This window comes from Trichechus manatus, unplaced genomic scaffold, assembly GCF_000243295.1.
Source record: "Trichechus manatus latirostris isolate Lorelei unplaced genomic scaffold, TriManLat1.0 scaffold00071, whole genome shotgun sequence".
Lineage (NCBI taxonomy): Eukaryota > Metazoa > Chordata > Mammalia > Sirenia > Trichechidae > Trichechus > Trichechus manatus.
Window position 1 is genome coordinate 12,491,061 of NW_004444007.1, and position 23,322 is coordinate 12,514,382.

Below are 23,322 nucleotides of genomic sequence, written 5' to 3' on the forward strand. Positions count from 1 at the left end.
TTAAGAAACACCCACTGCTGGAGTTTTCATAAATAAAACATAGCAGAGAAACACCCAGGGGGGACAGATTTTTCCTGTAGTATGAAAGAAATTAGTGTAGTCAATAGAAAAGGAAGCTGTGTATGAAACCCCAGAGTGTAGCACAGGGTTTTCACCCTGGGGGTCTGCAAATACCAAAGATTACAGAATCCCATAGTGAGATCCCAGGGTGGTGTGTCAGGAGACAGCTGTCACGCTTACTTAACCCTTAGCTTGCTTCATTGTTTTAATAACGTGTGTGTGTGTGTATGCTTTGCTTGTATGATCTTTTCTATAAAAATGTTGCCGTTGTTAGTTGCTATCAAGTCAGCTCTGACTCATGGCGACCGACCCCATGTACGGAAGAACAAAACATTGCCCAATGTTGAATCTTCTTCATGATTGTTGGCATGCTCAAGTCCATTTTTGAGGCCACTGTGCATTTCGAGTGGCTCCCAACCTAGAAAGCTCATCTCCAGCATTATATTGCACAATGTTCTGTTGTGACCCATAGGGTTTTCATTGGCTAATTTTCAGATTGCCAGGCTTTTCTTCCTGGTCTTAATCTGGAAGCTCTGCTGAAACCTGTCCACCACAGGTGGCACCTACTGGTATTTGAGATACCGGTGGCATAGCTTCCAGCATCATAGCAACACGCAAGCCCCCACAGTACGGCAATACATACGCTCTAACGCACACATAAACATAAAGCTAAAAACCAAACCCGTTGCTGTAGAGTAGATTAATTAATGGTTCCTTCCTCCAACTATTATATAGATGACGATCAATGAAAAGCAGGAGAAAACCTAAAAGGTTACGGCTCAATGGGATAATTAGATAATAGTCTCTTTTATATCAGTAGAATTCAATCTTTTCTTGACCCAGAGCATCTCTTTATTTGCCTGGAGTCCCTGCAGGGAATCATGGCTTGAGAGGCGGAGAGCGCATGCGTGATTCTGCGTGTGTCTCCAGTGTGCGGGCAGCGGAGCACACTCCCCGTAGCTTCTGCCCACCTTCTCCCCAGTTTTGGGAATCCTTGTGCTCACCGTTGCTTCTCAGCAGGGCCTCCCTGCTTTGATCTCAGGGAGAGGCGTTTGGTGATAACCACGAGTCGCTGCCCCAGACCTACGGGGGCCTCAGGTAACGTTAGAGATCAGCCAGTTGGAGTCCTTAAATTATTTTAACGCTCCTAACTTTGATGGCGCAGTGATTAAGAGCTACGGCTGCTAACCAAAACCTCAGCAGTTCGAATCCACCAGGCACTCTGTCCTATAGGGTCACTATGAGTCAGAATCGACTCAAAGGCAACGGGTTTTTTTTTTTTTTTTTTTGGTTTAGTCATTGATTTAGGACACCCACTGTGGCTCTAATTAATTTCATTCACACTTAAAAAACCAAAAAAGTCAGTATTTCAATCATGTAACTGAAATATTGGTATTCTGGTCCCGTTCTTGTTTTCTTTCCTAGGAAGTCGGCTATGTTATTATACTTGGTCTTGGAGTTACACAAATACAATATTTTTGTTAGCTAGACAGTGAGCCCTGGTGGCGCAGCGGGTAAGCACTCGGTTGCTAACAAAAGGTCAGTGGTTGGAAACCAGCATCGACTCTGCGGGAGAAAGATGTGGCAGTCCGCTTCCCTAAAGATTACAGCCTTGGCGACCCTGTGGGGCAGTTCTGTTCTGTCCTGTAGGGTCGCTGAGTCAGAAATAACTCGGTGGCAATGGGTTAGACAGTGATACAAATTGCATGTATGTTTTACTGCTTGCTTTATTCATTTCTGAAGCTTGCATTTTACGAGATTGTGCTTCTGTCAGAAGCTACATGATAGCACAGTCATTTGTATTAGGTTTCTACGACTTGGCTATCAAAAGCAGAAATGACCTCTTAAGATTTGCTTTTCTCTTTTTAAAGTTAAGGAAAATACTTTGTGTGCATTATGCATTTTTCCCCCATTTTACTCTGAGTTAAGAAAATACATTAGCTTGCAAAACGAATAAAATTTTCTATTGTAAAAACATATTCTGAGGTGATGTGAAAAGAGGCATAATGTTAAGAGTAATTTGGCTGAGGAAGATGTCCACAAACAGAAAGTTCTTGGTTGTTTAATATAAATGCTGTAGAGGCGTTGCTGTTGTACACATTGTATAAACCCGTGGCCACTGAGTCCATTCCAACTCATGGAGACCCTATGTGTAACAGAGTAGAACTGCCCCATAGGGTTTCCTTTGCTGTAATCTTTATGGAAGCAGATCACCAGGCCTTTCTTCCATGGTGCCTCTGGATGGGTTTGGACCACCAACCTTTAGGTTAGTAATCGAGTGCAAACTGTTTGCACCACTAGGATACCACACATTGTTCAGATGCTCCAAAAAGCTAGGAAGAGTGACGTAAGTCATTTGATCTAAAAAGTATGAAACAGAACACATGAGATGCAACACCAGAAGTTGTGCAACCAGAGAGTGAGCGGACAACTTGGACCAGCTTTGCTAACAGGCAGCAGGTGTGCAAGTAAGTACTGAGCAATCACTAGGAACAAGGTGTTTCTAGATGCTTTCTCCAAAATATATTTGTCCTGAAACGCTTTACTCAATGACATAGCAAAGTGCTTCCCAGTCAGTGCAGAGAAGTGGAATTTTATTCATTTATACTCTGCTTCTTGCCAAAGGATTCGAATATCTGTAATGAAACTGAAGTTTCCATTAGGTTGAAATCTTATGCCTTCTACTTTTGATCTAATAAGCAAATTTTCCTCATCTGTAAAACAGGGATCCAATTTAGACTGTCCACTAGGACTGCTTTGGTGACCTAATAAATGTGGAAATCATGTGAACCGTAAAATGATTCTGACTCATAGTGACCCTATGGGACAGAGTAGAATTGCCCCATAGGGTTTCCAAGGCTGTAAATCTTTACAGAAACAGCCTGCCACATCTTTCCCCTGCAGAGCGGCTGGTGGGTTCGAACAGTAGCCCTTTAAGTTAGCAGCCAAGTGCTTAACCACTGTGACGCCCACCCACTGCCTTTGAGTCGATTCCAACTCATAGCGACCCACTGGACAGAGTAGAACTGCCTCATAGGGTTTCCAAGGCTGTAAATCTTTACAGAAGCAGACTGCCATATCTTTCTCCGGCAGAGAGGCTGGTAGGTTTGAGCTGCTGACCTATTGGTTGGTAGTTGAGTGCTTTAACCACTGCGCCAGCAGGGCGCCTTAAAATGATACATACATGGAAGGTATTATTGAAAGGCTTGGTGCAAACAGTTAAGCTGAAAAGTTGGTGTTTCAAACCCACCCAGAGGTGCCTTGGAAGATAGGCCAAGCGATCTGCTTCCAAAAGGTCAGTCTTGAAAACCCTATGGAGCAGTTCTACTCCGCACACACAGGGTTGCCAGGAGTTGGAATCGACTCCATGGCAACAGGTTTGGTTTGGTTTTAGATATAGAAACTACATCATTGTTGGACTTTGTCATGGTTTGCATTATGTCCCCCAAAATATGCGTGTAGCCATTTGGCTAGGCCATGATTCCTGGTAGTGTGATTTTCCTGTATGTTGTAAACCTGCCTCTGTGATGTTAATGAGGGAGGATGGGTGGCAGTTGTGTTAGTAAGGCAGGACCTGATCTACAAGACTGCATTGTGTCCTGAGGCAATCTCTTGAGATATAAAAGACAGAAGTGAGCAGTGAGACAGCGGGACCTCATACTATCAAGAAAGCAGGGCCGGGAGCAGAGCGCGTCCTTTGGACCAGGGTCCCTGCGCAGAGAAGCTCCTAATCCGGGGGAACACGGAAGAGAAGAAGGCTGACAGAAAGAGAAAGCCTTCCCCTGGAGCTGATGCCCTGAATTTGGACTTTTAGCCTATTTTGACTATGAGGAAATAAACTTCTCTTCGTTAAAACCATCCACTTGTGGTATTTCTGTTATGGCAGCACTAGATGACTAAGACAGAATTCCAACAGTTTTAATGACTTAGCTACATTCCATGGTGTCAGTGGTCTTGAGATTTTGGAGTAGCCTTCAGTGTCCTGGATGCCCCTTTGAACTGCCCATAAAAGAGATAAAAGAAAACAGAAACATAGCTTCATTTTAAATCAAAAGTTATGATTTTATTTTTAATTTTAATACACCAGAAAAAATAATTTTTTTAAATGTTGTGAAGTAAGCACTTGAAAATAACAATTCCAACATTGCTGTGATTTGCTGTGAAGCTTGTATGGGTGGGCTTCTATCTGAACATTGGCTCTGAGGCCCCTACGAGGCTAAATCTCCCAGTGGTTTTCAAGGTAGCAGCAAGCAACCTCCCGCCTGAATGTCAGAAGCTGACATGCCTGGGGAGCACTATTAGGCTACTTCTGTAGCCTTCTTGATTTTTGTCCACCGGGAGAAAAAGACTCCAGTGCAGCCAAGCATTGGGAAAATAGCAGGGTTTAAATATCAACATATGGGTTTAAATACCAACATATGAGTCAGGCTCTTCAGTTCTGGCCTACATGTTTTGCGAATGTGTCTTGACCTTGCTTACGGGACCAGTTTCTTTACTTCAACCAGTAGCTTCAAGGAGAAGTTTGTTACAATGGAGTTTTGGGTTCAGACTTCCATTGAACTGATTGTAAGACTTTTGCCTGCCCAACCTAAAATCAAAGTGCCGTTATGGAGATCCCCCCAAACCCACACACTGATGTGCTATTGTTGTCAATCTCTTTAATGCTAGGACAACTTCTATTTCACTTTAAAAAAAAAAAAAAAAAAGAGTATAATTCTGAAGGAGGAAAGGGTAGCAGAAGAGCCTGGGGAGTAGTTTCTTTTTTTTTCCTTCTGTGAGGAAAGCAACTTGATTCAACAGGCTTGTGGGTATTCCTTGATGCTCTGCCCAGGTGTACTAAAATGGCCCCTGCAGTTATGGATACTGCCATACGGCTCATGGAGGTTTGTAACTGGAGTCCGTAACAACTTGTGTTCAAGAAAATGCTTTAACTGCACTAACACTTGTTCTGCTTCTTAAGTACCGGGTTAGAACATATGAAGGCTCTTGGTTCACTGGCAAACTGGGACCTAGCACTTCATCTGGATTGTCCACACAAAATAGGTATCATTGCTTAACCAGCTCTCAGTTGAATGGGTACACACTACAGGCCAAGTCCTGTGGTACAGTCTCAACAAAAATTATCTTCCACATTGTAATGAATCTGAGGCACAAAGAATCAGGTCTTGCATATTTGAAACAAATATAAAAAGGACAGAAAAACAACTTAAAAAAAGCTATAAGACAACGACTCACAGCATTAACAAAGGCTCCCATAAACGTACTGTCTCAAATTGATAGTAAAATATTTATTACCAAAACAAAAAGAGTGGAAGTTATTTTCCCTTCAACTGTTGGAAAGTTCTGGGCTTTCATCATGAAGTTCGCACACAACTGTATGAGAATTTCACACAATTTTATGAGAATTTTTCAGGATGAAAAATGAGGATGGAAACTTTTCAGAGAAATCAGCATCTAAAAGAGGCAGACGTGGACCATGCATATACAGATACACAAGTCAAAGGCTGAAGTGTTGGAGGCCAGGTCTATCTGATCTTCTTCACCCTTCTAACAGCTTTCTTGAATCAGCATGTGGCCAATCCAGCCACTGTGTTAAAGAATCATCAACCAAACTGGAAAAGAAAAGCCCTTAAATTGTGCTACAGCTGACTCACAGTCTTTGAGCAGAGGCTGTGCTATCAGTATAAAGAATTAAGATGGTAGTCTGACCATGTTGTCTCCCCCAGGTAACTAACTCAGCAGTCTGGGAATGAGGCCAGACTTCTGGAATGTTCCACACTCCAGTGTAATTGACTCCAGTTGCTTTCTTTCTTCTCTGATGTGATAGGCATTATCTTATCATAAAGATACCACATCTGATTTTTAAAACAATTCTGTGGATTTCCTTCCTAGAAGTGCTCTCTTAGGCTTCCTACTGTCTTTCCATTAAATTATACAAAAGCCCACTCAAATGCAGTTTCCGACTCAGTCCAGATCTACCTTAGTAAAGAGAGGTGGAGAACTGAGGGAGATACGATCAACCTTTTCTTTCCTTTCAAGCAACATTTATGTATGTATTCCCCTTCACTCTCTCCCCATCTCATTTTTGTAGAGGAGGGTGATTCCCCACTGCCGTCCAGGTGATTCTGACTCATAGTGACCCTACAGGACACAGTAGGACTGCCTCATAGGGTTTCCAAAGCTATAAATCTTTACAGAGGCAGACTACCACATCTTTCTCCCTCGAAGCAGCTGGTTAGCAACTGAGACCTTTAACCACTGCACCACCAGGGCTTCTGGAGAGTGATTAGAAGGATGGGAATAAATTTTTGGAATAATAACATCAATCCATGATTTTAATTTCGTACTCTGGACCTGGCTTTGGATAGGAATAATGTAGTAGTTGTTCTTTTCTCATAACTGAACCAGAAGATCCAAATAAACCCTTCTGCTGTATAAACAGACTGCTTTCCATCGCAAACTCATGGCTGATGCTCACATCCAGTGTATGAAATTGCATGTACATATATATGAAATCAGGGTTCATTTTTATTCAGGAATGATGTTTTCACCATCCTGGGACTGGAATGCAGTGGAACAGCTTCAGTAGAAAGATAGCAGCATAGTGGGGCAACTGTACAAACTTGCCTGCCCAAGTTTTTCTGGAATGTTAACTGACAGCAGGATTTTCTATGTGGCAGTCAATTCTCTGGTAGGTTTCAGATTTACCATGGGCTAGTGATCCAGCCTTATGTCTTGATACAATTAAGCAGCTGAGATGTTAAAAAACATTGTACTGAAACTGTAATACCAGAATTTCGATTTTGAAAATGTGTTTTTTTTTCTTCCCGTGATAAACATCAGAAATGCTTTTAGATATATTTAGCTAATTTAAAAACTATTTATTACACATTCAACCTGTAAACAAAAATCCTAAATCATTTCACAAGTGAATACAAGTATGAAACAAATACCAAGATGGAAGTGCTTTGGAACCTTCATTTGGGATCTATTTAAGGGTTCTGCTCATTGCCTTATTCTAACCTGCATTAAAGGATCAATGACAAATCACTGAATTAAATAATTAAATCAACCAGATGAGCCTCTAACTGGTCCCTCGATTAAACTCCAGTCAGCTGTTATTTTGCCTTTTCCTCCTCTTAATTATTCTGCTCACTTTCTGTTATAAGGAAAAAAAAAGAGCTTATTGCACAGTATCATGTATTTTCAAAGCTTAAATAACATTATTCGAATCCTAAGAATCTAATAGTTGTTTCTTATCGAGGGACCAGTCTTTTCAACTCATGTCAGTTTTTACCCTAGTAATAGTACGTTCCGCCATCAATTGTTTCTCGTCCGTGAACCAACGTCCAGCCATCATAGACTGTCCACAGCAATGTAACACAGACGTAACAGCTCCCCTCCCTGTCACACCTTCCCCCAGCTCTACCAGCCGTGACTTGGTTTACATGGATTCTTTGTTCATTGTTCAAGCCATTCACACAGAATGGAATAAAACTTTATTCTTTTTCAATTCCACACATAAACGAGGTGCTGAAAAAGCCCTTGTCATCTCTGACAGAAAAGCAGAGCAGCTCTGTTTCATGAATGACAGCACAATTAAAGCTAAAATAATAAAAAAATAATTTTGAAAAATCCCTTTTACTGTACACTCTCAAATAAAGCAAGGAGACAAGTTTCTGTTTCTGCTAGCCAGAAAATGTGTTTCTACTCATTTGGGCTTTGCGGTTCAGTGTACCGCACATCTGTGTGCATATATGTGGGGTGACGTGTGTATAATCTATGCAGTGTATGGGGTCCCTGGTCTTCATATAGTTTGTCTAATCATTAAGCGACTTAACCAATTAGAATACTATTACATCACATTGAACAACTTTACATAATTGCTGCTTTGAACTACTAGGAACGTTTTACACGTTTTTTTTTTTTTGGCTTGCAAAGGACTGAAATATCATAGATAATATAATCTAGCTTTTTTTTTTTTTTTTAAAGAATATGGCTCTTAATAAATTGATTTTCTGAGTTCCAGAGCGAAAGTCCCCTTTTAAAAAAATTTCTCAAGTTGACTTGAAGCAGAATGTCTTCTGATTTGGTCAAAAAAATGATGACTATTTTATCTCATTTAAAACTATGGTAAGTCTATAGGGGGCCCTTTGTTGTCAACTGTTTCAGCCACACTTGCCATGAAGTATTTGTTGAAGTATCTCCACTTGACCAGCAGAGGGCACTTTAAACACCTCTACATTGCCTGGGGGAGCAAATGCAGATGATGCAGAAACACAGTGTTCACGCATGTCAGGAAGAGCCCTGCAGAATTCTTTTTGAAAGTCACAAAAATATAGAAAATATGGGCTGTACCACAGGGTTTCATTTGGAAGGTTATGCGTATGTGTGAAGTCAGATAGGGAGGAACAGACATACTGACTGCCTGTTGAATAGAATCTCCGCCTCATCTCTCTCCCTCACTGTCTTTTCTCTTTTCTCAGCTTGGGAATGGTATTGCACTGAACCTCTTTTACAGACAGTACAGAGTCCATTTTCAAATCATTTGGTTGAGTTCTCTTAATCGAATTTTTACCTTTTTTATTCTGTATTTACTCTTCTGTTCAAAAGCCCGGGGCCACTGGACAAAGGCTAACGCTTCATATCTCATTTAAGAGTAGAAACTGCGGTTCGGTGATCAGAAAAGACAGAGCTGCCCCTTTGGGGACTGGGTGACGGGGTTTCCATCCTCCCAGGAAGAACCCTGAAAAGTATCGTGCCTCGTCTGGTTTGGGCAAAAACTCACTAGCCTGAGGCTGTGCAGTGAGGGGAAAAAATTAGTCTTTCTCTAAGTGGAAACTCACTGTTTACATCCAATTTCATAATGGGTGATTAAGACATCTTTTCTGGGGGTGGGGGGGGGGTACGACTGCTAACCTTTCTTTAAAAGGTTTAAATTTTTGCAAAAACATTTGTTGTTCTAGATGTACACCCTGTGTCTCTTCCATTTTTATCTTTCCTATTGTTCTAGTTTAGTGTTGAAAAACAGGAAGGATTGTGTGTGTATGTACGTGTGCTCACACAGTTTTTTAAGTAAAACGTCCATCCTTAGAGAAATGTAACACTTAGTAAATACGTTTCTTTTCATATTGTGTTAATAGCCTTGTTTGCCTTCTCTTTTCCTCCCTCTCTACCTCTGGCTCGCTTTTGTTCTCATTTGTCATAGAGTTGACAGATAAAGAGGGGATGGGGACTTCCAACAGCAGTCCTTTGAGATGGAGGTGAACTCAGTGAGTCCTCACCAAAAAAGGATCATAAACTTACTGGGTTAAGTCAACCTAATTATCCCTAAGCTGCCTTGGGTGTTGTGTTTGCTCGTATGTTTGTTTTGTTTTAGCTGCACCATATGTGATTCCTTGTGCCGTTTTCTTTTGTCTATTTTTTTTTTTCTTGATGACCCTGAGCTATGGCTTCCTCAGTTCCAACACTATTCAGCCTTCATTGTTTTCCTCATTTTGCCGATGTAGGCCTCAAAGAAGAAATGGCAGAAGAGCACAAAGTAGCTGAGGTACATGAGTGAGGACCAGAAGATGTTCTCAAAGTGGGAATGACATTGGTCTTGCTGCATCCAGGAGAAGACCAGGTAGTTAATTACACAGCCCATCACCATCTGAGTGATCTGGGACAAGGTGATGAACATGGCAAACTTCCGGGAGACTCGGAACCCCGCCGCCCGCAAGGCATAGTAAGAGTACATCACGGCGTGCACGCCATAGTTCATAGTCATGAACCAACCACCCCCGGCAACCATGTCTTTGTAGGAGTACCAAGAGTACAGGAGCACAGTGATGTGGTGGTACCAGTGCAGGAAGATCAGCTTCTGCTTCCTCAGAATAATGAAAATTGTATCTCCTGAAAGACAAAGAAGAAAATAAATGTACTTGAGTCCTTCGACCATCACATAATGAAAATTTATATTTTTGCAAGAGTAGACATCTTGAGCTAGCAGTTGAGAGTCGGATTGCTATTGTTGTGTGCCATCAAGTCGATTCTGTCTCAGAGTGACCTGTAGGACAGAGCAGAACTGCTCCAGAGAGTTTCTGAGGCTGAAATCTTTACAGGAGCAGATTGCTAGGTCTTTTCTCCTGTGGAGCGGCTGGTGGATTCGAACTGCCAACCTTTCAGTTAGTAGCGGAGCTCTTAACCATTGCACCACTGGGCCTCCTTTGAGAGCCAGGTTGACTGGGTTTGATTCCTGGACCAGCATTTACTAGCCCTGTGACCTTGGGAAAGTTACTTATCCTCACTAACTCCCAGTTTCCTCTTCTGAAAAATGGGGATAATAAAATTAGCTCAGAGTTAATTTGGATACGGATCGTGGTGATGGTTGCACTACATGGGTAATTAATGTCACTGAAATTATACATGTACAAACGGTTACAATGGCAAGCGTTTGGTTGTATATATTTCACCTCAATAAAAATTGTTTAAAAATTTTAAAGGAAAGAATTAGGTCAGAGTTGTTCAAGGGTTAAATAGGATCAACAACATGACCACCCGGCACATGATAAGTACTCAGTAAATGTTACTTTTAAGAAGGTGTTTTACACAAAATCCTATTAATATTTTTAACGGGAAAGGTCATCAGCAATCACGTTCTCTCTGACCATATAGTTTAGGAAAATATCACCTGGAGGAGTCAAGTGACTTGTCTCAGATCAGCTATCAACTGAGAGAAAGAGACTAGAAGCCAGGTGCTCAGCACAATGTTCTTTGGCTTCCCCAGAGTGGTAAAACCATAATTCGTCTTCAGTACCGGACAGAAGCACCCCTCAATCACTTATCTTTGTGAGCGCCCTGTAAAATGTGAAGCCTTCCTGTATGGCTGCAAGGCAAGTAAAATTTAAACCAAAGGCAAAAACAGAAAAAAGACATTTTTTACATGCACATTTGCTGAAGAGGGTAACAGGATAGTTTTACACTGATGAATCAAGCGATTAAAGACTGGAAATGACACCAGTTTTTATGGAAGTTACTGTGAAAAAGCTTTCCAGGGCTTATCAAATTTTTTTCTAACAATATCTCTTTGAAGAGAGAGAATACTGTATCTGAGGTAGGAAATTTATATTAGTAGAAGCTAGAATTATGCTCAGATAGCATCTACCTGAGTACAATTCTAGCTTCTACTAACACAAATTTCCTACCTCAGAAACTGGTTTTTTTCTGTAATGATTCCTTGAAAAGTCTAAGGATTCTGGAAAATATATTGTAGAACAGTTATATAAAGATGGATGAAGAGCAAAATAAATTAGGTGTATCCCTATCAAGGGCAAACACAGTAAAAATAAGCCCAATACCATCAACCAATGAAGAAAAAAAAGGGAAGAGATGCTTGGATGTGGGACAGAAGCAGGGTTTATGCAGGTAAATACATGATGTTCTTTCCTGTCTCTATGATTATCAGACATGGGAAAACCCAATATCCTTTGCAGCCTTAGGTGAATTCAAACTTGACTCCTTGTGTAACAACAAGCACTAGAAGATCCCTCTTCTTAATCTGAAATTTATTTAAGCACAAAGGGAACTAGTGGAAAGCTAGTGAAACCACATGGGCTTGTCCCTCTCATACTGCATGGACACCCTGCAACACTTGGTCCTAAGGAAAGTCGGAGGATGCTGGGCCTTAGAAAGACCTTTAAAATTTCTGATGGCCACCGCTGGAACAATACAGGTGGAACCCAATACCATTCGCGGGAGCTATTAATTTACCTACTGGATCAGGAAACATGATTCTTTCATATTTGTTTAGAAGAGAAGAGGAAACTTGCCAGTTGCTGTGTTTCTGAACCTATTATAATATTTTCATTGAAGTGCTCTTCCCTATGGCAAGATGCCTGCCTCTTATAATGCCTATAAATGTCAACGACGGGCTGATACTGATGGATGGTGATTGTAACTCTCACATGTACATTTAGGGGACAAAACTGGTATCAGGAGACCTGAGGTCTACTTCTTAAACTGTGCTATTTCTGCATGCCTGTCAAAGATCCACTATTTCTGTGTAATTACTGCTCCGTGCTTCCCTTACTTCTGTAGACGATAATGTGGACAGAATAATTCCAGCCTGGCTTTGTTCACAGTGAAAAGAAGGTGGAAGTCCAAGAAGTGCTATGTTAAACACAAATTTAATCATTCATAAATTAGATTTATTTATGAGTCCCTAAGCATTAACTTAAAACCCATACGATATCTAAACACATTGTAACAAAAGTTTTTTGGCATAAAGTAATAAGCATTTCATTCTCTCTAAATCTTTAGATTTAATTTAACTCTATCATCACTTTCTGCATCCTCTACTAAGAAATAAATATTAAAACTTTATGGTCTAGAGAACAATTTCTATGCAAGGAGAGTAGCACGAGACAAAATGTAGACCAGATTAGAATGGGCTAAGGTGGAATTGAAACTGCAACATACAGCTCTGGAATTGAGAGAACTGCTTTGTGTTTTTCCTGTCTTGAGAGGCAGGGTGTCTCACGCTTGATCTGAGACACGCTGTTGTTAGGTGCCGTGAAGTTACCTCGGACTCACAGCAACCCTATGTACAACAGAACGAAACACTGCCTGGTCCGGCACCATCCTCACAATCGTTGCCAAGTTTGAACCCATTGTTGCAGCCACCGTGTCAACCCGTCTCATTGAGGGTCTTCTTCTTGCTGACCCTCCACTTCCCCAAGCATGATGTCCTTCTCCAGGGACTGGTCCCTTCTGATAACACGTCCAAAGTATGTGAGATGAAGTCTCGCCATCCTGGCTTCTAAGGAGCATTCTGGCTGTACTTCTTTTCTTTTTTTTAATATACATTTTTATTTATTTTGTTGTTGTTATTGAGAATATACACAGCAGAACATACACCAATTCAACAGATTCTACATGCACCATTCGGTGACACTGATCACATTCTTTGAGTTGTGTAACCATTCTTACCCTCCTTTTCTGAGTTGTTCCTCCTCCATTAACATAAATTCACTGCCCCCTAAATTTCCTATTTAATCTTTCCAGTTGATGTTGTCAGTTTGATCCCGTTTGATCCCACTTCTTAAAAGAGCATAATGTTCAAGGCAGACATTTTTTACTGGTTAAGCTAAATTATTGTTTGGTTTTAAGAAGACTTCAGGGGACATTTTTGGTTTAAGGTTTAAAGATTATTTCAGGACAATAGTTTCAGGGGTTCATTCAGTCTTCATGGCTCCAGGACGTATGGAGTCCATGAGAATTTGAAATTCTATTCTGTATTTTCCCCCTTTTGATCAGGATCCTCCTTTGGAATCTTTGATCAAAATGATCAGTAATGGTAGCTGGGCACCATCTAGTTCTTCTGGTCTCAAGGTAAAGGACGCAGTTGTTCATGGAGGCAATTAGCCATACATTCCATATGCTCCTCCTATTCCTGACTCTCCTCCTTCCTCTGTTGTTGTAAGCAAATAGAGACGAATTGTGCCTTGGATGGCCGCTTGCAAGCTTTTAAAACTTTAGGCACTATGCATCAAAGTAGGAGGTAGACCAGAGGCACTAAACATGTTATTAGGCCAATTAACTGGGATGTCCCACAAAACCAAGACCCTAAACCTCCAAACCAAGAAACCAAATATCCCATGAGGTTTTTGGTTATACACAATAAGCTTCAGCAGCTACTCTTTCTTTTTTTTATTGTCATTGTTGTAAATATATCTATCACACAACTTTGGCCAATTCAACTTTTTACAGGTGTACAACTTAGTAACAGCTATTAAAATAATAGGCTGTGCAACCCCACGCTTAATCAATATATTTCCATCACCATTAACATCCCCCATCCCTTTCTCCCTCCCTCCTGCCCCTGGTAACCACTAATAAACTTTATTCTCTATTACGTTTGTCTTTTTATATAAGTGAAATCATACAATATCTGTCCTTTTGTGATTGACTGATTACACTCAGCATATTGCTTTCTTCCAGCTCCACACATATTGTAGCATATATCAAGACTTCATTTCTCTTACTGGCTGAGTAGTATTCCATTGTATGTATGTACCACATTTTGTTTATCCATTCATTCGGTGATGGGCATTTGTATAGTTTCCACCTTTTGGCTCTTGTGAATAGTGCTGCAGTGATCACTGGTGTCCAAGTCTCTGTTTCCAAGTCTTTTGGGTAGATGCCAAGAGTGGAAATACTGGGTCATATGGTATTTCTATTTTTAGCTTTCTAAGGAACTGCCACGCTGTTTTCCACAAGGGCTGTACTATTTTGCATTCCCACAAGCAATTGGTAAAGTTTCCAATTTCCCCACATCCTCACCAACATTTGTTGTTGCCGTTGTTTTTTTTTGTTAATCTTAGTCATCCTAGTGGGAGTGATATGGTATCTCACTGTGGTTTTGATTTGCATCTCTCTGATGGCTGTGATGCTGAACATCTTACCATATGTTTGGTGGCCATTTGAATGCCCTCTTTGGTGAAATGTCTGTTCAAGTCCTTTGCCCATCTCATGGATTATATGTCTTTTTGTTGTTAAGTTTTATATATTTTTTGGTTATTAGGTTCTTAATGGATATATAGGTTCCTAATATATTCTCCCAGTCAGTAGCTTGTCTTTTCACTTTTTTGGTAAAGTCTTTTGATGAACAAAAGTTTTTAATTTTTATGAGTTCCCATTTATTTATTTTGTCTTTTTATTATATTAGATAATCCATTGTTAATAGCTAGGCCTGACAGTGTTGCCCCTGCTTTTTCTTCTAAGAATTTTATGGTTTTAGTTTGCACATTTAGGTCATTAATCCATTTTGAATTTGTTTCTGTGTTTGAATTTGAATTTGTTTTGTGGTGTGAGGTATGGATCCTGTTTCATTTTTCTGCATGTGGAAATTCAATTTTCTCAGCACCATTCATTGAAGAAACTTTTCTTTCCCCATTGAATGGACTTACCACCCTTGTCAAAAATCAGTTGACCACAGAAGTGTGGGTTTATTTCTGGACTCTCAGTTCTATGCCATTGGTCTATGTGTTTATTGTTATACCACTACCAGGCTGTTTTGATTACTGTGGCTATATAGTCCGGGTGTACTTCTTCCAAGACAGATTTGTTTGAAGTCCATGGCATATTCAGTGTTTCTAATTACTTGGTTGGGGTGGGGGGGGGGGGCGGTGAGGGGAGTGTCATGAAATCTTCAAAATAAAATTAATTTGAATTCTCTTAAGAATTTTTTTCAGAGCAAATATGCAGGATGGTGGATGGAGTAATGAAGATGAGAATCTCCCAGTAGTGGTTCTGGAGCCTCTCAGAAGCGTCACTGCAATGTCATATCAAAGTCAGTATCCCAGAAAGGCTGCTGACCCAGAGAATGGTCAAGTGAGAAGAAACCGACATGGTACCAGAAGGACTCACTGAGACCGCTCATGGTTCTTTTTGATATTTCAGTTGAGATACAGACTTTTTCCTCTGGAGAAATCACACATCACATTTTATTTGTCATAAGCCAGAGTCATGTCAACCATGGTATTTACAAGCTTGCCAGAAACTACAGCATGACACAGAAATGCAGACTATCTTAGAGGCTGTGTATTTGGTACTGGCCAACCAGTCTTTTTTGCCAAAGGTCCAGCTGGCATTATGTAAATGATTTTGGCCAAGTATATGCAATAGAACTTTTGACTCTTGAACATTTTATCCATGGCACCACTTTGAGCTACGTCCTGGTTCCGTATCTCTTTCCCATGATGTCTCTAACATTGATTCAGTCAAGAGCTAGCTTTGCAGGCAGGGCATGGTGTTCCTTGCACCCAGGTTTGCCTCCTGAATTATACCTCCTGCCCATGTGTCTGGTAAGCACAGGTCTCTGTGCAGCTATGGAGAAGTCCATCAACATTTGGAACCCCCCAGCATGCTCACGGCCACAGAGAGACACAGAGTGCCTACTCTGAGTGTGTAGTTTGTCACAGATGGCTGTGCTCCTCTTCACAGAGTTAGCTGGAGTGCAGCTGAGTCAGAGTTTCAAAAACAATGACAAGCTCAACTGAGCAAGGACCTAGACTCAGAGCAGATGTTTCCAAGTTTTAACAAAACCAAACCTCAGCAGGTTTTAATATAATTCAAACAGTAGGCACTCAAAGATTTTTGACACACAAAGCAGGTTGGTGGCTCTCTTCCCTTCACTTGTTCTAGTAGATCATAACCCTATAATTCACTGAAATGAGCTCATTGTTTCTGCTGAAACAGAAAGCCCTTCTTGCTATCAAGAGTTTAGTGAAAACTGCAGGCATGTGAGTTTTTTGGGGGAAAATACAGCGTCAGTATTGAACATGAAGAACTGTTCTTTTTTCTCATAAATCTTTTCTTTCTGGTGCTCATACGGGAGTCCAAAAAGTTAGATAAATGAAAGGCAGGACTTAGGGCCTAAAAATAAGAATAGCTCTAAATAATCTGAATAGATAAATCTTTCTTAATTAAATGCTAGTGAAAAGGTATTCTATGTGTGAAAAACCGAGAAGGAATTTAACCTCCAAAATGAAAGAAAAGGCATCCAGGCAAACATGTTTGCTCCCTAAATGAGGACTAGGGGAGTAACTGTCTCAGAGACATTCAGACTGCACTGATTTTTGGACCTGTTTTGACTCAGCAGTTTGTCTCTGGAAGGTCATTGTCAAGTGAGTGCCAGAATATTTGAAGGGAAATAAATCTTATTTTAAAATTGAGAAAGGGTACTCAGGATATAAAAATATTGATCTAATGGATCTGAAACTGCCTGAACAATTTGTCACTAGCCTCATTGAAGAACTATGTCCAGATTAGGATATGCTCCCCACCCCCATTGACCATTGACCATTAACCATTGTCAACAGTATAATTCCTATTTTAACTGTGAAGGGATGGATTATTTGGTATTCGACCTGCAAACTACTGTGGTGAATGAGGCTTCCTCAGGGAAAGGGATTATAATGTCAATGGTGTAGCACTTCAATGGACTTCAAGAGGTGGACTTGAGTTATGGATCCCTCTGGGCTCAAGAGAAAAGATTCTGTGTCCAGTTATATTGTCTGCTATGGGGCAGTGAGGAGTCCTGGTGGTGCAATGGCTAGGCGCTCGGCTGCTAACTGAAAGGTTGGCAGTTTGAACCCACCCAGTGGCTCCACAGGAGAAAGACCTGGTGATCTGCTCCCATACAGATTACAGCCTAGAAAACCCTATGAGCAGTTCTACTTTGTCACAAGGGGTCACTATGAGTAGAAAATTGACTCGACAGTACCTAACAACAACCACAACAAGGGGTAGTAGAGACTGGCACATTTGTGCCTAGATTAAATTAAGATACGGGTGATCCCTTTATGTCAGCTAGACCAACAAAATGATACACAGGATGGTAGCACTAAATCTCTGAGTGTTGAGCTAATAGTTCTTCTCTTGTAATCCTATCTCCATCGACCACCCTAAAAATTTGATTTAAATTTAGAATTCAAGTAGAAAGTGACCACGATAGATAGCGTTGGGTGGCTCTTCAATGAATGATTCCGCCAAGTGGTGGTGGAAAGGACTCTTTTCATTCTCAGGCCCCTCAAATACAACTGGAGAGCTTGGAGCACAGACAAGGAGCTCTGGCAGGGAAAAATCATTTCTAGAAGAATAGATTGAAGTTTTTCCTTTGTAAGCTGAGGCTTACAGGCCAAAAGTATAGAAACAACATTTCTGATTCTTTTTGTTTTGTCCGTAAACATTGTTGAGAGTAGTCAGAGTTGGAAGCCCTGAAAATGTCTGAGGATAGAGGAAACACTGTGTTTCAGGCGTTTACCACACTCCTATATTTGTAGCTGTATCAAAAAAGATTGAGAAGGGTATTAAAGAGGATACTTAAAATACAACAGGGTGGCGTAAATTAAAAGTCAGGGGGATGGGATATGTATTTCTCAACCTGAATAATTTTCAAACTTTAATAATGCATGAATCTATTTTAAAGAAAAAGTCACCTAACACCAAGAATAAAGAATACACATTCTCAGACTAACCCCGGTTTAGAACAAATGCTTCAACTCAGTAACTCTATGAGTGTAATTGAAATAAAAAAATTACTGTGAAAGAAATATATGCAGCAGGATAATTTTTAAAATATTATCCATAAACTGAAAACTCAAAATTTTAAATTCCTAAAAATACACCCGCAGAATTTCCAGCATTGTCTGCGGATCCAAGTCGGACAATCACTGCTCTAGCTTAAGATTTTGTACCTATAGTCTCAATTCAAGTATAAAAAACAGCATCCTGGGGCCTGGTTCATAATAGTCACATAGTAAATTTCATTTTAGATAAAGTAACCATTCTATTCCAGCTCTATTAAAAGCCTGGCCCATGGTAGGTACTTAATGCAAATTTATTGAATAAATGAATGAATTAATTCATACTAATGCATTTCACTTTAAGACTGTTTTCATAGGCAGTGTGTGTGTGTGTGTGTGTCTAACAGTGGTCTAGTTATTATGGATTAAGTAGCAGCCTATCTTCACACTCCTCCCCCTCTTAGGAAAGATTTTCAGAAAAAAGTTTCTTCTTCTGCTCCTCCTTGGTTTTTAACCTGGTAAGACAGTGGTCAAACCTATAGCTCAAACCAGTTACTAGCCAGTCATAGGCAGCAGATGTACAGCATCCATTGGAAGGTGGATAGGTAGCTAACTCATCTATCAGAGAACTCATATCCTATCTGAATAGACACAGGACATGAACTAGGGGCGACTTAAAGATAGGCTGTTGATAGCTTATTTTATAGGCAACTTAAAATGAAATTATGACCTCTAATCCTTTTTTAGGGGAATTGGGGATGTGTTATAAATATTATAAATAAGGATTTTGAATGCATACGTACAATTCTTAACTCCAGATTTAAATAAATAAATAAGGCACCCATAGTGTGGCAAGGAAATCCCTAAGCATATATACCAGTTTGTGGGATGATGGCCAGCACGGCTCGCGGATAAACTCAGAGCTTCTTATCCCCAGCAATTATACCTTTTTCTTGCAATAAAGGTATTTTCCTTGAGAACTGTACCAATGTCAACTCCCTGCCATTTACGTTTTTCACTGTTCCGGCTAACCTGTGCCACTCTTATATTCAAGATCGATGATGAGTTGAAGGAAAAACCTTAGGAATCGACACGTATAGCCAGTATTTTCTATTAATTTCTAGAAGGTGAACTACATTCTCCTTCCCCAAGGCCCATCTCTTTGATGATTAAAATCAAACGCCACCAGAGACCAGCCCTTAGCATTTGCTAATGAGAACACAATCTGATTCCTAACTCTAGAGATGAAAGTATGTTTGGATATGGGACTTGGATATAGCTTTGTTGCTCTTTTTCCCCCATATTCTAATATTAGCTCAGCTGTTAATGAGCCTTCGAGAAGGGGCTGTGTATATTTTATAAGCTGCTAGAAGGGTATTTTCAGTAGTGCTTGAAAGTCTACATGTTCTATGTAAACTATTTGGCTCTTAATATACACAGTGTACAATTATTTAAAAGAAGGGAGGGAAAGGAGAGAGAAAAAGCAAGTGGAAGTCAGTCAAGAACCCAAATTCAATCATAACTTTCCTGCAACCAACAGAATAGGACCTTCAAAAAACAAATTTTTTTTTTTTTTTTTTAACAAATATTGTAGATAGACGAGTGGTTACCAAGAGCGAGAGGGAGCAAAAGGAAGGCGAGAAGACACTCACCTAATTCAGGTGCTTTGCTCAGCACAAATGCATAAGCCCAGAACTTGCTGACGGGTCCATTGTAAAAACTCTGGTCACAGACTGACTGCTTCAGGCCTTTGGTCATCAAAATGTACACCATATAAGCACCAGTTCGAAGAGCACCGAATATACTTCATAATGAAAAGAGAAAAGAAACAATATTCAGGAAAATAATTGCACTTCTGACATTAACTATACTTAGAAGACTGGGTTGCCATTGGCGGGGAAATAGGCACAGAGGAATCACAATAATTTGCATAACCCCCGAAGCATCCTAAAGTCCTTAAGCAAGAGCTAATAAAATTTTTCAGGTTTAGATCCAGAGCAGGGTCTCAGGATGAACTTTGATGAGTTTTGTATTTCAGCTTGAGAACAATCCCTCAGGGGGTGAGCTGGAGTTGCTGTGAATTCTGTCCTATGACCGGTTCTATCCCCTGAATATCTGTTTATTTCTTTAATCCAGCTCTTCCTTATCTGGACTAGTTTTGTCAACCCAGATGTCCACAGCCTCTCCTTGGATTTCTCTAGCAACCTTCCACCACTGTCCTTGGTTACGCCTTTCCCTTCTCTGTTGTTGTTACTGGTGAATCAATTCTGACTCATGGCCGCCCCATGTGTGCAGAGCAGAACCGCTCCGTCGGGTTTTCAAGGCTGTAATCTTTTGGAAGCAGATCGCCAGGTCTGCCAACCTTTCAGCTAGTAGTCGAGTGCTTAATTGTTTCTGTCAACCCCCCTCTAAGTCTCCCTCAAAAGTTAGCTGTCCTGTCCCCTCTCCAGGTGCCTCCAGGAAGCCCACCCAGGTAGACATAAATGCTCACTCCTCCAAGCTCTCCAGAACCACGTACATATCTCTGCTCTAAAACTGTTTTTCAGCGCTCTGTAAGTGTTTAGCTCTGCATAAGCACAGTTGAAAATCTGGAAGATAAAAATGGAGAAACTGTCGTACGAAATTTTTATCAAGGAACTGCTAAGGAAGCAGGAGGGCATCAGCTCTGGAATGTGTTGTGCTCAGGAATGCAATCTCAAGTGTGGGAGGGCTTGGCACCAGAAAGGAGCAGCCTTCGAGCAGTGAGTGACCCCCTGAAGCGTGTGCCCCAGAGTATGCAAACCACAGGCACGACTGAAAGGGAAGCTGGCTGGTTGTGTGGGATGGTGGTGTTCTTCCCCATCACTTTTCTGCCCTAAGGGGCGGCATCCCCTTCCAGCTTCCAGAAGAGAATTAGGAGATAAATGAGTTGACAACTGTTGAACTGAGTGGCAGTCTCAATCAAATTTGGAAATAAAAAACCAAAAACCCAACCCTGTTGCTGTTGCAATGATTCTGACTCATGGCGGCCCCATGTGTTACAAAGTAGAATGGCTCCATAGGTTCTCTTGGCTGTAATCTTTACAGAAGCAGATAGCCAGGCCTTTCTTCCTCAGCACCGCTGGGTAGGTTCAAACCACCAACCCTTTCGGTTAGTAGCCAGGTGCAAACTGTTTGAGCTACTCAGGGACCTTTTTACATTATAGATCCTGTTTAATTCTTCAGTGGCTTCCCACTGCACTTAAAATGAAACCTCAACCCCTGACCAGGACACACGAGGCTCTTGACGGCCTGCCTCTTCCCCACCTCCACTCTCACCTCTGACATTCTCTTTCTGTTCACATAAGCCCATCATTCCATTACTTGCAGTTCCTTTCAGTTTCCTGCCTCGGGGCCTTTGCACATTGCTATTTCCTCTGCCTAGCGAGCTGTTCCCCTTGTTCACTTCATGCCTGGCTTCTTCTCATTCTCTCATCTCAAAGAAATCTCTCCCTCAATGGAATGACCTCAGCCATTACAGTCAACAGACTGCCCTAATTTGGGAGGGTGATGTGGGGAATTGAATCTGATTGGTCAAGTCAAGTAATGGAGGCTTTTCTATCCCATCTGAATTGATTTTTCTGTTTCGTCTTTACCTCACCAGGTGACAGCTTAACTTTAATCTGAAAAAGTGCCTCTGTCACAAATTAAGGTATTTCATCTTGAACAATTTATTATAGCTGCTATAGAAAGTAATATGGAAATATGGACATGGCATTTCCACTGAGCATATGTAGCAGACACTGTTGGTTGTCTATTCAAGAGCCAAGTCCCTTCCTTCTTCCCTTCTAAACTAGTTCTAGTAATCCCATTTCCCTTACCAGTGATTTATATTTGGGTGAACATGTGACCCAATTCTAGCCAACGTGATTTGAAGAGAGGGCTGCTGGGGGCCTTTTGGGAAAGGGTTCCTTCCTCTTTAACAGGTCTGCGACTGTAGCAGTCATCTTGCAATCGTGAGGGAGCTAGCTTGAGGACAATCCCAAGTCAGAGGATGGCAAAATAGTCCGTAATGATGTGACTGAGCTGCTGAATTAGCCAACCTCCGAGTGATCCTATTTCTAGACTTCTTGTTTTTGAGATAGTGTATCTTCCGTATTGTATAAACCATTCTGCATTTTCCTATTACTTGCAGCCCAGTGCATTCCAGTGGACACAGCACACAAGGTCTGATTTTCAGTAGACTTATGAACACTAGTTAACATTTTGTGCAGAAGTTCCCTCTGTGGCTATAAAGTGCATCTAGTCATAGATATTCCTGGTGAACGATTGACTTACTCCATCAGTTATCTGCTTTTATTATACTAGTGGGGGAGATGTCACTGACTTTTGTACAAATCCAAAGCAATAAAACACAAATGACACATTTTCAAAATGTATTAGTCTCTGCTTATTAGGCCCAGATCTATAATTTTTCTGCACATTTTATAAGTATCCTCTTCCCTGCTGACTCCAGCTCAAGATACTCCAGAATCACAGAGCCTGGGGCCTTTCTTCTGTATTTTGCTGCTACACAGTGTGTTCCACACATGACTGAATAGATCCAACGAAAGAACCTTTGGAATGGTTACTTCCCTTTTATTGTCCAAGTCTCAAAATCATTGTAGGTCAAATATGTACAATTTTTTAAGTATCTGCACAGTTTAATTTTTTTCATTGAATTATTAAATATTTATTAGCATTGTGCTAGATGCTGGAGTGACAAACATCAATAAACTAACTGGCTGGTGGTGGTGGTCCTAGAAGACTCAAGAGGAAGTGGTATTTGAGTAGAGTGAGTAGGTATTCACAAGTTAAGGGGTGGTTAGGGGGTGAAGAAGGCACTTCAGAACATTGTAGCATTGAAAATTTTGTTATCATGGTGACCCACAATATTGCTGACAACAAGTGTATACCACATATTATTGTCCCATATCTGGACATAAGCCTCCCTCCCTAAGCTCTGAACAATAAGCCTGACTGAGAACAAAAGACAGAGGCACTTTTCATGGAAAGCATCTGTGCCAGCCATTGGGCCTATGTGTCTGCAGGCAAAGGCGCATTGTTGCGATGTGACAATACTACTGCTGAGGGGCAGTGGGGGAGCTGCTTGGCCAAGGGGATGATTGTTATTTGTGGGAAGCCATTAGCTCTGCCCCTGGCACATCTCAGCCACTGCACACTTTGGAACCATGTG

At 40.9% G+C, this 23,322-nt stretch overlaps 1 protein-coding gene across 1 annotated transcript in view; it reads right to left on the reverse strand.

The window, feature by feature from the left end:
• Nucleotides 1-8,065: 8,065 nt before the first annotated feature.
• ELOVL6 (ELOVL fatty acid elongase 6) overlaps nt 8,066-23,322 on the reverse strand; it is a 185,521-nt gene continuing 170,264 nt past the window's right edge. Inside the window, exons 3-4 of the mRNA XM_004380239.2 lie at nt 19,781-19,932; nt 8,066-9,954 (exon numbers count right to left, since the gene is read on the reverse strand). Coding sequence (XP_004380296.1) covers nt 9,530-9,954; nt 19,781-19,932 — 577 coding nt within the window. The 3' untranslated portion in view covers nt 8,066-9,529. The remainder of the gene's footprint in view (nt 9,955-19,780; nt 19,933-23,322) is intronic.